The sequence below is a fragment of the Pomacea canaliculata genome, linkage group LG11 (genome assembly GCF_003073045.1).
Source record: "Pomacea canaliculata isolate SZHN2017 linkage group LG11, ASM307304v1, whole genome shotgun sequence".
Lineage (NCBI taxonomy): Eukaryota > Metazoa > Mollusca > Gastropoda > Architaenioglossa > Ampullariidae > Pomacea > Pomacea canaliculata.
The window spans coordinates 17,286,312-17,301,792 of NC_037600.1; the positions used below are offsets into that span (position 1 = coordinate 17,286,312).

Consider the following 15,481-nt stretch of genomic DNA (forward strand, 5'->3'; position numbering starts at 1 on the left):
GGCGTGAGAAAGGAACGGCCCTGGGAACTGTCCACTCTTACCCTGTACAACAAAGACATAACTTAATTATATTAGCACACTACTATAGTACTGCTACATATTAATATAGTCATTTTTTCTAAGACAAAAACTATCCAGGAACGTAGCAAATATCATATAACATATGTACTGATGAACATTAGACACAAAACTTCAAGCAGATCAACGAACAAATAAGAAAAGAGAGAGATCGAGGATCGAGTAACGTCCTTCGAGCCAGCTATAGGTGAAGGAACATATATATTCTCTACACGTCTAAGCTGTTCTAAGCCGGGTACTAAACACCGATCGACGACCTTGGTCATCACAATTAATTGGCTCCGAGAAAGAATTTTTGTACAAGCTAACAAAAAAACTCTATAATAAAACAACTTATATGAGTTCTTTCGATCGGCGGTTTGGGGACCAGTGATACATTTCTTATGTTAAGGCCTTATAGTTTTACATAAAACGAATGCCAGTTTCGTACACAATATGCATCTCAACGGCATAAGAACAATTTTCGAAAAAAATAAATGTTTCTAAATTCGTTTCTTTAGAACGCTTTTAGTCTGTGCAACTGGTCCCCAAAGAGTTCACTTTTCATTATCACTTAAATGGTTACGTAGAGGGAAACAGTTCAATAAAAATGTTGTACGTACTGCTCAAAACGTATTAAAGTTCACAAAATGCCTTGCGACTAGTTAAACTCTTCATTTAATAAATCTTTCTTATATTTTGAATATTTGTGAAGTTTCATTCGATTTTTATCGAGGAGAAATCCAGCTCAATTGATGTGAAACTAAAATTGCCGAAATTAGCAAAGGGATAAATAAATGACAGCCTTTGGAGTGGCGTCCCCTCGAAGATGCTTAGCTTCCAGGGAGGTATTAATCACTTTTTTCTTTTTTCCAAGTGCCTCCTTACCTCTAGCATTTCATTTCAATTGTCTTTTTCTTTTTCTTTCTTTCGTTCCTCTGCAAGTTTTTACACTTATAAGGCCAGGTTATTGATGGAACAATGGCGTGATTAAGTAGTAATTTAACATAGCATTACTGTTATATACATGCTAAAAGGGGAGAGTGTCACAGAGAAAGACAAGCACACTAATCAATAAGCTATAATCACAACTATTGACAACTAATCAATAGAGCAAAAAGGTTATAGCAATGTGTAGAAAATAAAATCATTGGTGTAAGCAGTGATATTTGTGGAACAAATATGTTTTTAGTGAACGTTTAAAGGATTGGACGTTGGGTAGATGGCGAATATGGATGGGAAGTGATTTCCGCTGTTTCGCGGCACAGTAACTAGAATCCATTGACCATACATTGCTGTTCCTGTGACAGGGATAGTGAGTGTATGGTTATCAGACTAAGAGCAGAGTGTCTAGCTGGGATGTAGGATGAAGAGAAGTTCGGAGAAAATAGTCATGGCAGGAGCTTGCTGCAGACATGCCTAGATAGAACATATGCACAGATAAGAGTTGAAGAGAATGTAATGGATGGCGATGACCTTACAGAGCTCATAATATACAGATTGACATACAGCTGTAACTTGTCTGTCAATGGTCATGTCTGCAGTAATGATGAATCTAACATTTCAGATAGACAATGTAACACCATAACCTAGCACCGATTCTGGACATTCCTCGAAAAGAATTATGGAGATATGCAAACCAACAATTTTATAGACAAAGCTAACTAGCTTTTGCATATTGTAATAGCTTCAATACAAAACAATACATAATAGCTTTGGAAATTATGATTGATCGATTGATTAAGGAAAATTTGTCTATAGTGGGGTTGGGTGTAGCTAGCTGTTAGTATGAAATGTTAACTCTACAACAATGCTTGCGCATTTTACTGTCACATTGCTCTTTAAGTACAACACCATTATTATGTCATTAATAGAAAAGGCTAATCTAGAATCTGCAGGCATCAAATTATAACAGATTACTTGTATATGAAATCCTGTAATGTAGCAATTTTTAGCATATAAAGTGTTGCATTTGTAATATTTACGAGAGTTGTTCAAACAGTTCTAAGCCTCACCCAGAAAGAAGAGCCATAGCTGAACTTTTTTTGTTGGGGTAATACACTACCACTTCTTATGAAACTAGAAACACTGATGCAGATTTCTGTTTTAATTTGTGTGCATGTGAGACCCATGTAAGGGTGAAGAGTAGTGTGACAAATCTAAATGAACAAAACAGAGCCCCAAGCAGACATAAAGTATTTGGAGAAGAAACACCCAAGGAAATCCATGAGGACGTGGTACAGACACTTGCTGAGGACTCCCCTTCCTAAGCAACTGTGAAGAAGTGGGCTGCTGATTTCAAGCAAGGCAGGGTCAGCACAGAAAATGACCTTCAGTTAGGTTGTCCAAAAACCTCAACCACTGCTGATCAAGTTGATACCATTCACCCAATGGATTTGGATGATGGATGTCTTATTGTCCAGCAGATAACTAAGTCCATAGGCATCAGTTCTGGTTCTGTCCACACTGTTTTTACTGAGATCTTGTGAATGAGCAAGCAATCTACAAGATGGGTCCCAGCTGCCGCCAGAGGAGAAAGTGCGAAAGGTTGACATTTCCAGGACACTTCTGACTTGCTTTCAGGCTGACCCGAGAATGACACTGCACATTAGTAACTCAAGATAAAACCTGGGTTCATCACTTCAGACCTGAATTAATGATTCAAAGCAGTGGACACACTGTGGTTTTTCACCCCTGAAGAAGCTCAAGCAGGCAGCGTCTGTTAGCAAAGTGATGGCTTTGTTTTGGGTATTCTGAATGTGTAAAGAGGGAAAAACTATTAATGAACAGTACTATGCATCAGAACTAACGCAACTGAAGGAAGCAAGTCGAAACGCAGAGGGAATCTGAGGACAGGTATGCTGTTCCTCCCGCATAACATGCCCATTCACTCTGCTCAGGTTGCAATAGCTGAAGAAGCCAACTGTGTCTTTGAATTGCTACCCATTCCTTACCTGATCAGGCATAGCTCCATCCGATGTCTGCCTGTTTCATCAAATCCCACCTACATGGTCGCCATTTTGGAACAGTGATGAGGTCATATGTGCTGTGGAGGACCAGAATGCCACCTTCTTCCATGGTGGGATTGCAATTCAGAGCATGGTTGAACCAAGTATATTGATGTCAAGGAGGATTGTGTAGAAAAATTGTGAAAAACTGTCTTATTTCTACAGCTCCTTCTGAGTGAGGCTTAGAACTTTTTGAACAACCTTCGTATCATTATCATTACAAGTAAACATCAGTTTCTAGGATTTAAATTTTATGTATACATGCATGTGTTGTTGCTGTTGCAACATACCTGCAACTCAGTTTCTCTTCTTGAAGGAATATTTGTTTTAGAACATTTCCAATGCTGTTGTCAGTTCACATTTAAGCTACGTGCTTTTCATTACATGATTTTGACACTCATCTGCGCTGGTAATTTAACTGATATTCATTTTTCTGTTTCATGTTGTTAGTAAGCAGTTTGCAGAACACAAATGTCTTGACAGATATTGTATGAGTAAGCCTCTTTATTCTGATCTAGCTTCCATCTTTTAACTCTGTTCTTTTAACATCCATTTCACATACATCATACCTGCTTACATCATTCTCCTGGTGATGTCATCAGGGCTTCTGCTAAGGCTAAATTCTTTGGGTCCAGGGACCCCTTCTTCAGATTTTTAAGGGTCCCTGTTCTTCGCCCAAATTGAAGGGGACCCATTGACGAAAACTGAAGGGGTCCTCCGAACTTTTAATGCATACTGTATGCAATTTTTGCATAAGCCGAAGCCCTGTCATTTTCAATTAACTCAGCTTAACTCTGACTATGAGCTACTACTGCCTTTGAATAAGATGGAGAAGGATGGCCTAACTCGCCCGAGGGGAAAGGGACACTTCAACTGGCCCGCCCCACCAACTTAAGCCCTCACACTCACTCACCCGCTTATTCACACATCCATATGCGTACACACTGGTAAACACTTTCACCCGCATGTGCAAACACAGCCGACAAGACAGTTGTACAACAAACAAATTATAATCATAAGAAAACAAGGTCGAATAATGTGAGATGCAATATGGGTCTCTGAATATCTGTCTTCAAGTTTTGGTGTGTCTGATTAAATGCTATATACATTTTTGTCTATATTTGTGTATATAAATCAGTGGTTCTTAACCGGTGTTCGATCGAACCCTAGGGGTTCGGTGAGTCGGTCTCAGGGTTCAGCGGAGCCTCCACCACCGAGTTCAAGACACACCCGCAATTCGTGATGACACTAAAGAAGGGTTCGATGATTGTGCATATGAAACTAAAGAAGGTTCGGTGAATGTGCATATGAAACTTGTGGGTTTGGTACCTCAAAAAAGGTTAAGAACTACTGATATAAATGTACACATTTTTTGAAGATTATTATTTTAAATTGAACTAAACCTTATCATAACGAAAAAAATTGCACTGGAGTTAGCTTTATTTTATTGTCAGCTCACTACTCCTTACCAAAATCGACTTTTTAAAATTTGCTCAGCTCCACTCCTTTGATGGTATTGTACCTCTGTTAAAAGCACTTTAATCATGCATTTCACACAAGTAATCCATTTTTACCTAGCTTTCTTTAAGAAATAAATGTGAGAGGGTGTGTGCATGCATATGTGTATAGATGTAAGTGTAATATTGGCAGCTAGTAGGGTAAAAACAGTTAGGTAGAAAACAAGTCGTGCTACTGAAAGGCCATTGCTTTATTATTTTGTTGTTTTCAGTAAACTGCACATTGAATTTAACAGGCTGCTTTTGGCATGTAAAAGCAAAAGCCTGATCATGCCACTTTTTCGACGTCAGAGTGAAAAATGTCGTAAACGGCAGCAACGACAGGAAGTGCTGGTATGTGAAGATTCAACTTTTAAGCTTTAACTGGGGGTAAAATATTCCTTTTTTTTTTTTTTAAATCAGTCAGTAGCGTACCGTTTCATCATTTGTTTATTTCTACAATCCATCTTGTGATAATCTAATTTAAATATTGAATGGTATGTACTATTGTATGCAAATATTTAAGGCATAAGCTCTTTTATAAAATATGTAGAACTTATGAAACAAATGTAAAATGAAATAATCTTAGAATATAAGTTCCTTCCAAAATATTGTTCAGTAATTTCATCAAAGAAAAAGATAAGAGTTTGCTTTTTAGCGCTTCATTGTGGTAATGTAAATATTTTTCAGCTATTTATATGCTGCTTATTCTGCCCATAATCATTATGCAGGCACAACAAGACCCAGAACCAAACTTTGATCTGTCAGAATGTGAATTACAGGAGGTGAGGCATGTTTCATCTTTGACATACCAAAGCAGCTTTTTAATCTGCTTTTCTGCTATTGACAGTTGTGCTTCAATACTTTAAAACTGCATTTATACAAAACTAAACTTATTGCACTTTTTTGCCTCCTAATCATTATAGCTATGTGTTAGTTTCATAATACAGTGATAGATTTCAAATTTAGCCATTTCAGCCAATGTCTTTCATGACTTTTCCTGATGACTGACTTAGTCTTGAAAAAGCCTTCATCATATTTTGTCATGTTCTCAGCCTGGTTACCATACAATTTCAGCATATTTTATATGATTTGTCACTAATATGCTAATAATTGAAAGTATGATTTGACTGAAAATAAAAACACAGTTTTTGACTTTTAGTGGGTTTTTTCCCCTGATTTGGATTCTTCATTTAATAATGGGAATACAAGAAAATTTTTAAAGGTTGTTCTATATTATTTGATTACTCAAGTTCCCCAAGCCAGAACCACACAATATCTGCACCATTTTATTCTGGTGGCAGTCTCCATTTAGCTAGGACGTGTCTTTGAGTGAAGTTTCTTGTGCAGCTGGCACCCATTACCTGAGTGCCCAGTCTTTTTTTATTTAAATATATGTTTATATTTAATGTCATACTTGTTGTATCATGTAATGTCTGGTGTAATAGTAACATGGCAGAAAAATAATTTACTGAAAATGATTAGAAAAGATATTTTGTGTTTGTATTTTTATTGTAAAATACAGCCTTGCTGGATTCCGAGGAAATTTTACTAAAAGATGCTTAATTTGAAAGCCATCATTGCCCAGTGTTAACATACCATAGCTGATGTGCTTTTGGATTCATGGTGTGGTATTTCAAAAATAATTGTTGGCATTCTCTGCATTTGACTTCTAGAGTTGATAGTAACAACTGTTGTCTACAAACCAGCTTCAAATTCTCATGAACTAATTATGATTATAATGTGCAATCATGTAGGGCAGAATCACATTTATACAGGAGTGTGCTTTCAGTCCTTGACACAAAATTTAGGTCAATGTGTATTTGTCACTATGTAGTACAGGATGGAATGGGCAATGACAAGGATGAAGTACAAAGGCAGTGAAGACACAGGTTTGAGAGAAAGGAGAAGGAAGTGTTAGCTAAAACATCACCAATAAAAGGATAGCAGCAAGACAGACTAATCAAGAGATAGTTAATAGCAGTAAGTGGATTGTGTTTAGGAGTAGTTCTCATAAAAGAAATGTGTTTTTAATGCATATTTAAAAGACACAAAGGTAGATTACTGGCAGATACAAAAAAGTAAGGGAGTTTCACTCCTTTGCTGCACCATAGCTAAAAAGCCAATGACAGGAGTGAATAGATTGCACTGAATGCAAGTGCAAATGGCAGCCAATGCAAAAAGGTGATGAATGACATTGTCCCATTGCTTTGAACACCAGATCTGCAGTAGAGTTCTGTTTTTTTTCTGAAGTTTGTAAATGAACTATGCAGGCCATCTGAAAGCAAGGGATTACAGTAATCTAACCTTAATAGAACAAACATGCAGATCAAACTCAAAAGCTTGAGCTGAAGAACTGAAGACCGAGGGAGTTTGGGGCAGAAAGTGGTTTTAGTTTAAACAGAAATTCATTAAGGCAAACATAGCAGTAATTGTTCTCTCATACAGGGTATGCCAAATAGAGCTGAAACCAGCCTGATAACAAAGCAGGTAGTGTGTTGCTCTTTGAATGCACAGACATCAACTGAAGAAAGCCTAATAAACTCTGCTGTGTGCTATAGACACTGCATGGATCCAAAGAAATTTTTCTTCATTGTTGTGTCAGCAGGCTATATCTCTCTGCTCTTAGGTTCTGGGGGGTTGGACTATTGTGCGGGAAGTGGGGCACTCTAGGAACATGTCAGTGCGGAACTTGGTAAACATGTGATGTCTGAGTCTGGAGTGACCTGTTCTCAGTCTCATGATAGTCACATATTATTCTCTCTCATTCATCAGATAATTGACAAACTCTGTTGTCTGGGTATTCGTAACTGACTTTATGCACTTCAGATTTCAAAAAGGGTATCTGATTAATTTCTTTGACGTTTCCAGTTTCTTGGATATAGTTATTTTGCACCTTAGTTTGTTATGCATAAAATTTAGAGGAAGAGGAGTAAAATTGACAAAATGCTTTTATTTCAATGGGCGCCTGTTTTATTGTGAAGGAGACTTTTCTTCTATTGAGGAGACCTGTGGGTCCCTGTTATTGGAATCTGAGAATAATCTTTGCTGTTGTGGTGGTGTTATACTTTTTAGTTTGTCACAAATACTATTTTGCAGCCTAAAAACTCTTTGCCTTGGTGAAGGAAAACTGGGTCTGTGTCTTATTTCCTTCTTTTGTGCAATGCAATGCCATAGTGTGAAAGCAAAGCTTATGAAAAGTAACATTAAAACTAAAGCTACTTCACATTTTTATGCATTGAGAATTATCAATTTTGTGCTGCTTAGATTGATTGAAGCATTCAAGAAAAGGTTGGTCTAATATAACCTTAGGTATTCTGAAGTTATCTTTCTTATAATGATAATGGAGGGCTTATATAGCACAAAATCACAGCATAGGACCAGGCTATTCATACATTTTACATTGTAGGAGAAACTTACATTTTCTACAGTTGACCAAAAAGGCCAATTCTCAAGAAATGACATCTAAGATTATCATGCCATTTTCCAGTTGAGCTTCATGCTTTTAATGGTAGGGGGCTTTTAGTAATTATCAATTATGTTTTATTAGATGTGCTTTATGATTCACTTTGACCCGTTTCCTAGTATCTGGACCACATTTCAGAGAGAAAATAGCATGAGAGAAAATTTGTATTTTATCAGGTTCCTTCTGGCGTTTATGCAATCTGCAAGGTGCTCCAAAAAGAGGTAAGACTATTTTTACAGGGATTTACATCATTTTTAGGTCTATAGCTCTCTTCCTGATGTGAACATGTTTGGTCATTTCTTATCCACAAAAGATAAAAGCAGCCTTTCCACATAAAAATCTTTCACAAAAAATGATTACTGCCCTTGTTCCTAGTTTCGCTACAAACATTTCTAAAAGCTCATACTGTTATTCACCTTGAACTATCATCTAAGTTTCTAACTACCTTGTCATAAAAAACTACATGCCATTGAATAATTCCATAGTCTCTGTTGTTGGCATGATGAAAGACATTCTTCTTCCTGCCAACCGACTTAATACAAGAGAATGCTGTTGTACATAAAGGAGACCAATAGTGGTAGACCTAGTGACATCTCTTGAGCATCAACATTTCCCAACTGGTTGCCAGCTTCCTTATGTTGCTCAGTTCCTATATTCTAGACTTCTGTTTAGTTTTTGGTACTATATTGGTACTTTTCATTACTTAACTAGACCTATAGATTGTTATAGGTTTTTCCCCCCCATTAACATTGTTTTTGTTTTTCTAAATCTAACATTTGGATGGTTTGCCACTGTCTTTAAGGTTCCTGTACAGTTTTGGGGTTTTAGATTCTGTCATCAATTTGACGCTTAGATGCATACATGCATGCATGCGCGTGCCCGCACACCCTCCTCACTTCTCACTTGTGCTCAGAAAAATTTCCATGTGCACTTGTCCCTGACAAAGTCACATTATCTGTCAGGGTTATTGCCTGTCTTTACAAAATACCATCAGTTGTGCTGTACATTATAAGAGATTCTTCGACATTAGTCCATATATTATTAATGATGGCATGCACAGTTTATTTTGTTTGGTATGGGTATATTTGCTAGTAGATGCATGGACTTTCATATACAGGATGGGCCAAAAGTAGGTATAAAGTGTAGATCAGACTATATTTCATCTTACTGTATATCTACTGCATGCCCACCCTGTATATCTATTAAAAGATAAAACAGTTTATAATGTAGGATATTTCTGTGCATATATGTGTTGTAGTCAAATCTAGTAAACTAGATTCTCAAATATATGTGTGAAAACAAGTAATGTCATGGTATTATTGAAAAGTTATGTGTGTTTGTTTTCAAAGGCTCTTTTTCTACACTGCAACTGGCTCAGCTCACTAAATGGAGGTGGAATTCTTTCAGACCTCTTCTTGTTAAGGGTGAGACATTGAATGATACTTATTAGCTCTTCCAGTGCAGTTCACACCTGAGAATACGAACATCTTCATGGCTGTAGCTCAGTTGCATGGATAACCAATAATAAATGAGTTTAAGAGAACATCTGCTTAGAAATTTGTAACTGATCATCAGTTAATAGTAACAGATTTGTTATGACATGCCTGTCCCTCACAGTGAAAGTTTCAAGGATAAACAGTGAAACAAAACAAGATAGAATAGAAGTAGCAATTCAAAAATGAATAAATGAAGGACAGTTTGCAGCATGATTTGTTGGGACTGAGGAGGGCCTGTTGGTGTATTTTATCTGCAAATATTTGTGTGATTATGAATGCAGTTAAAAGGTGTGCAGGAGAAAAAGGGAGTGGGTGGAATAGTCTGCCTGTTATAAAATGTACAGTCAATTCAGACCACATCAGGACACAATCGTTTTGGTCCTAATAACCTAATAACCAGCTGGTCTGATTACATGAACATTCCCTATGTTACAAGATGGGACATGCTATATGTAACATTAAAATGTCATTATTACCTTTATTGTGCAGCACACACACATGGCGAACATACAAAAAAGAACTACTGTTGCTTATGAACTTTGTTCATTGAAAAATAAATTTACAAATTCTTTGAAATGATTTACACAATACTCAGCATGCAAAGTACAGTTTTAAAAAAAACTTCTTACCAAATTCCAGTCTACATTTGAAGAACTTATCCAGTGTGATTTGATGCATTCTGACTGCACTTGAACAAAATTGCCACTAACATCTAATGCAGCAATGCCTTCATTTCCCTTTCTACATGAAATAGTGGTGCAAAGTTTCAGTGCATTTCCTGGCATCCTGTGTCACTTGCACCAACTGTTTAGGGGCATCATCACTTTCCTGGTCTTCTTGTGCTATCATGTGTTTCACTGCAATTTGAGCAACAATTGCAGCATTGTAATATTCATTTTCCTTGTAGCATTGAAGCTTGTTGTTAATGGATACAAATTCTTTGTAATTTTCGAGTTGTTGATGTTCCACATTTGTCATCATTTTCACTTTTAATCAGCATGTCCACTTCCATTTCCATGACCAAATGCTTATGGTGGGTGATGTGGCTACTTTTTCTTATTTGCTGTCATGTTATTTGATCCGATTAAATGGAATTTTGGTCGAAATAAATGAATAATGTTAGGCTTATGCAATAGGATTTGTTTGGGTTCTTTAGGATTCTGTCTGAATAAGCAGCTGGTCTGATTACCCAGTGGTCCAATTAAATGGATTCGACTGTATTTATATAAATCTAGCTTGAATGCTTGTATCATTGGCTGGATTAATCTGTCAGGTACTGAGATCTTCCTCTCCAATATCTCCCTTTAGAAAAATGAGCAGTGGTCAAATTTCTCATAGAGAGGAGATAAGACATGCATATTCTTAACTTTAAGAGACCTGGGCTGATAAAGCATCAGCAGCGATGACAATGACCAAGGACAGTGACCAACTTTATTTGTCCCACTTGGCAATTTGAACATGAAAAATATTTTTAAAATGAAAAAAGACGGCAAGCAACAATTATATATATATAATATAAAACCAACAAACAAACTTAATCAAGAATAATTGTGTGCGCACCTTCAGCATTACACACACACACCACTGACACTTCATCTGAGGTTGAGCAGCTGGACTGCTGATGGCACAAATGATTTCAGGTGTCTATTACTTTTACATATAGGCATGGAATAATGTTTACCTAAGCTTAATAATACAATTCTCTCGTTAGTACATGTTCAGATATTGACAAAATATGTGAAGCTTTCCTTACTATTTGTTGGTCACAGAAAGAAGCTAAATCCCTGTTTGATACCAATTATCTTAGAGCAGATGTGGATAATATTGTTCAGACTATTCCTATCATGGACAGAGAGATTGTGAAACCAGTATACAAATGAAAAAGATAAAAGACTGTCAATAAACAACTGGTAGAAATGGCCTAAGATTCCTTGACTAACTGAAAAACTTACGCAGAAAGTACATTTTTTGTTGGCCACATTTAACAATGTGTTCAGTGTTGAGAGTCCATTTAAGCTGGCAATCAAAAACAGTTCCCAGGTACGTGAAAGAGTTAACAGCTTCAATAGGTTTACTATATATCACACTGGGAGCAACAAATTCCTCTTTGATTTTCCTAAAGTCTATATTTGCTTCTTTTGTTTTGTCTACATTTAACTCCAGAAAGTTCTTGTCGCATCACTGTACAAAATGTGTTAAAGCATTACCATGATCTTATGTTCCTGCAAAAGAGTCAACAATGCAGTATCATTAGAGAACTTAATGAGATAACTATACTCCTCCGTACTTCTGCAGCTGTCAGTGTACATGATAAACAACAGGGGTGATAGACAACAGCCTTGTAGGAAGCCAGTCCTTTTAACAACTGTATCAGAGTAATTACTATTAACATGCACCCTCTGTGCATCAAGTAAAAAAATCTACCAGTTGATGTGGAAGATCAAACTTCTTGGCATTCACACATACTAACATTCAGGGAAACACTTGCTATAAAGACCACTAACTTTATTTAAGGTCAGGGGTGTGAATTTTTATTTCCTTCTTTTAAAATAACAATGTAAAAACAAACTTTATGGTATAGGTGCTTGATCTTCACAACAATGAACTGAAGTGTCTGCCTGATGATATAGGATTCCTGGAAAGACTACAAGTAAGTAGCATGTTAGCTTTCCTCTGACCTTGTGTACTGACTGCTATGATTTCTGACTATGAAACTGGCTGATTTGTGAGTAGGAATCTTTAGATCATAGAAGTGATGCTTCTTACAAGATTTATCCAATTTTTTTTAACTAAACATCAAAATCAACAAAAAAAGTAGAGAAACTAAAGGACTTAAAGGGTTTTTATTTTTATTAACACCCATTTTACAGGGACACACTGAATTTAAAACAATTTTTTTTTTAGATATTAAATTTGGAAAATAACAAGCTGAAGAAACTGCCTGAAAATATTGGGAAGCTTTCCAATCTGCAAAATCTTAATGTGAAAGGTTTGTATGCACATCTCTGGTCACGAGCATGTAGTCAAAAATTATCATGGACTGCCTGCTCGTTTTTTCTTGGTACTTTAGTTTCCTTTCCAATGACTCTCACAGCATAAAATAACCTGTAGGTGGAGGCAGTTTCCCACCAAACCAACTAACCAAGGAACTTGTGAAATCTGTAATTATTATCAGAACATTCTCTTTAAAGTCACAGAATTAGAAAACTCTGACTATAAACTGTAGGATTTGTAGGCACTGAATATGTATATAATGTCGTTTTGCATAGCTGTATCTTTGTCTTACCTAACAACTAAAATATGGTTGCAACCCACAATTAGATCTGTATTGACTGGAGTAATATAGTTTTCAACAGATAGCAACCTGTAAAACAAGTAAGTATCTGCGGCCGGTATAGGCTATACTGTTTTGTTTCCTTTATGAAATGAATTATAAGGAAAAGTGTGGCAGTTCTGCTCTTTTAATGGAAAGTCATTATAATACAAATACAAACAATAATAATATACCTTATAGCCTTTATGAGGAATTTGGACTTTTTTACAAATGAAATGTATGAATATTTAAAGGCAACCACTTGAGAGAGTTACCCAGTGGAATATGTAATCTGCCTGTACTGAGGCTTCTGGATGTCTCTAAGAATGAAATAACAAGGCTTAATCAACGCCTGGCTTATGTTCGAACTCTTGAGACACTGCTACTAGATGAGGACAAGATGCAGTACCCTGCCAAAGGTGGTTATAGTTTTTAGTTTGTTCATGATATTTGAAAGCCTATTTAACCTTATTACTCATGTTTGTTTGTTATATTTTCTTCCTTTTATTAAGAGTAATTGGAAAGGAGCCGAGAAACACTTTGGAATTTAAATTGATTCTTTAAAGTAAGAAGACATTTTTTTTTAATACAAGGAAAAACTTTTGTGATAAATATGCTGTGTTCCTCTGTATATAAAACTGATTAAATTACATCTACCACAGATGTGTGCTGTAAAGGAACTGAAGCAATTATGAAATACCTTTGTGCAGGTATGCTTTTAAGGAATGTTTTGTTTGTTTCGGACTTTATTCATTGCATTTGAAAGTAACACTTTATAAAGTGTAGATATAGATATGTATCTGATTTGTCATCATGTTCATGGTGACCATAATTGCTGATAAGCTAGCAAGATTCTGTTTTCATATCATTCTCTTTTAAATACATTAGAACCTTGATTATCCAGGGTAATGAACGTAGCCCATCATCCAGATAATTGAAAATAATTCTAAAAATCCACAAATGCTAAAATAGGTGCTGTACAGTAAAATTCATACCTTTCTTGTGTTGTTTATGAAGTTTTCTTTAAAAAATCAGATGAGGCGCTGTTTTGTGTTCTTGCAGTGCTTCAATTTTATTGCAGTGTGCAAAGTGTTAGGATGTCACTAAAATTTGAATCCTCTTTCTACTCAAAAAAGTCTAGCAATGTTTTGGCACAATTTAGCGCTTCTGCAAGCGAAACTTTCTTTTCTGAAGGTTTGTCTTGAACCGCATCATCATTGATTTCTTCTGAAAATCCAGCACTTCGCTCCCGCAGCACTGGAAGATTCTTCTTCTTTCACTTGATATCCAGGCTGATCATTATCAGAGAGTAGTCATTCTTCGATGTTTTCTCTGTCAACTTCAAATCCATTTATATTTTAAATTTCCTCCAAAAGTGATGCCGCTGTTATTTCTTGGCTTTCACTGTCATTGACATTTTCAACACAATCACATCAGGGAACAATTTTCACCATGACTTTCAAAAGGTTAAGTTCGACCTGTCATCCCAGCTCACAGAACATGAGAAAAATTGCATCCTTAATTATCCATTTCTTGTAAAACTAACAGAGATCTCCGTCTTCTTCCAAGATTGAATGTAATAAAGATTTCCTATAATGACACTAGAATGCAATATGCTTCTAAAACGTCCTGTCCATAGGTTGCATCAGCGATGTCACGTTTGAAAATATGCAACAAAAATCTAGCCATCACTTGCTTTGCTAATAATAATAATGTGAACTTATAATGCGCAGCATCACGACCAAGATAGATCGCACTCTCTGCGCAGACCATTAATGATAAATGAAAAAGAACACCCAGTGGACAGTAAAGTACGTATAGGCACGACGAACAACATGAAGATGAGGTACAAGAGTAGAATGTAGAGCAATGGATAAAGGTATGACAGGATGTAGATACTACTAACAGTGTAAGATGGAGTCATTACATAATAGCATGACAGACAGTATTGCCAGGGAGTTAAGAATAGTAATTCCAGAAAAGTATTTGAATATTCAGCAAATTCTGTGGCGAGATTTGAAACATTGCAGCCATCCTTGAGACACAACAAATGATTCAGGAATGTACATTTCACAGTGAAACATTTTGCTTTTTCAAGTATCAATGGTTATTTAGGTCCGTACCATTGGCAGCAGTCTTTATCTTTTTAAAAAGGATAGGACTCTATCATCAAATTTAAGTTTTTTTTTTTTTTTACATTCTGATAGTTCTCTCTTGATTTCTGGTGTGTTGGTGGCCTTTTTGGGCTTCACCACCCCTTTTTACACTTCATTTTTTCTTTTACACCTTGTTCACTTACTATGTTGGTTTGTTTTTAAAGATACATGACTTGAGAAGATTTACCCCGAAACCTTTAAATTTAAAATTACTTTTATTGCCGTGATATAGCCCTAGTTCAGCGGTTTTCAACCTGTGGGTCGCGACCCCCCAGGGGGTCGCGACGTGCCTACAAGGGGGTCGCGAAGGTGGTCATTTTTTAAAAAAAGTTTCTTATACTGGTATTAGTGGAATTAGTTTACATTGTGTAACCGAGTGGTGCGGGGGCTCAAACTCCAAATCTCTTCTTCCTATTCAAGTACACTGTCTCGGCATGCAGTGACTTCTCACTTCCAAAACTCAAAACACAATCTCCCTCTCAACAATTA

The 15,481-nt window shown here is 36.3% G+C and overlaps 1 protein-coding gene across 6 annotated transcripts in view; it reads left to right on the forward strand.

Annotated features, from left to right (window-relative positions):
* The first annotated feature begins 688 nt into the window (after positions 1-688).
* LOC112574959 (E3 ubiquitin-protein ligase LRSAM1-like) overlaps positions 689-15,481 on the forward strand; it is a 55,587-nt gene continuing 40,794 nt past the window's right edge. The window contains exons 1-10 of one of the 6 annotated variants that reach the window (XM_025256403.1): positions 889-905; positions 3,516-3,559; positions 4,795-4,915; positions 5,293-5,346; positions 8,204-8,248; positions 9,377-9,451; positions 12,105-12,173; positions 12,428-12,512; positions 13,091-13,255; positions 13,499-13,546. In XM_025256403.1, the coding sequence (XP_025112188.1) occupies positions 4,853-4,915; positions 5,293-5,346; positions 8,204-8,248; positions 9,377-9,451; positions 12,105-12,173; positions 12,428-12,512; positions 13,091-13,255; positions 13,499-13,546 (604 nt within the window). In that variant the 5' untranslated portion in view covers positions 889-905; positions 3,516-3,559; positions 4,795-4,852. Of the gene's footprint in view, positions 906-3,515; positions 3,560-4,794; positions 4,916-5,292; positions 5,347-6,832; positions 7,696-8,203; positions 8,249-9,376; positions 9,452-12,104; positions 12,174-12,427; positions 12,513-13,090; positions 13,256-13,498; positions 13,547-15,481 lie in introns of those variants that run through there. The other 5 variants (XM_025256406.1, XM_025256402.1, XM_025256404.1 and 2 more) reach the window with 5 other exon arrangements.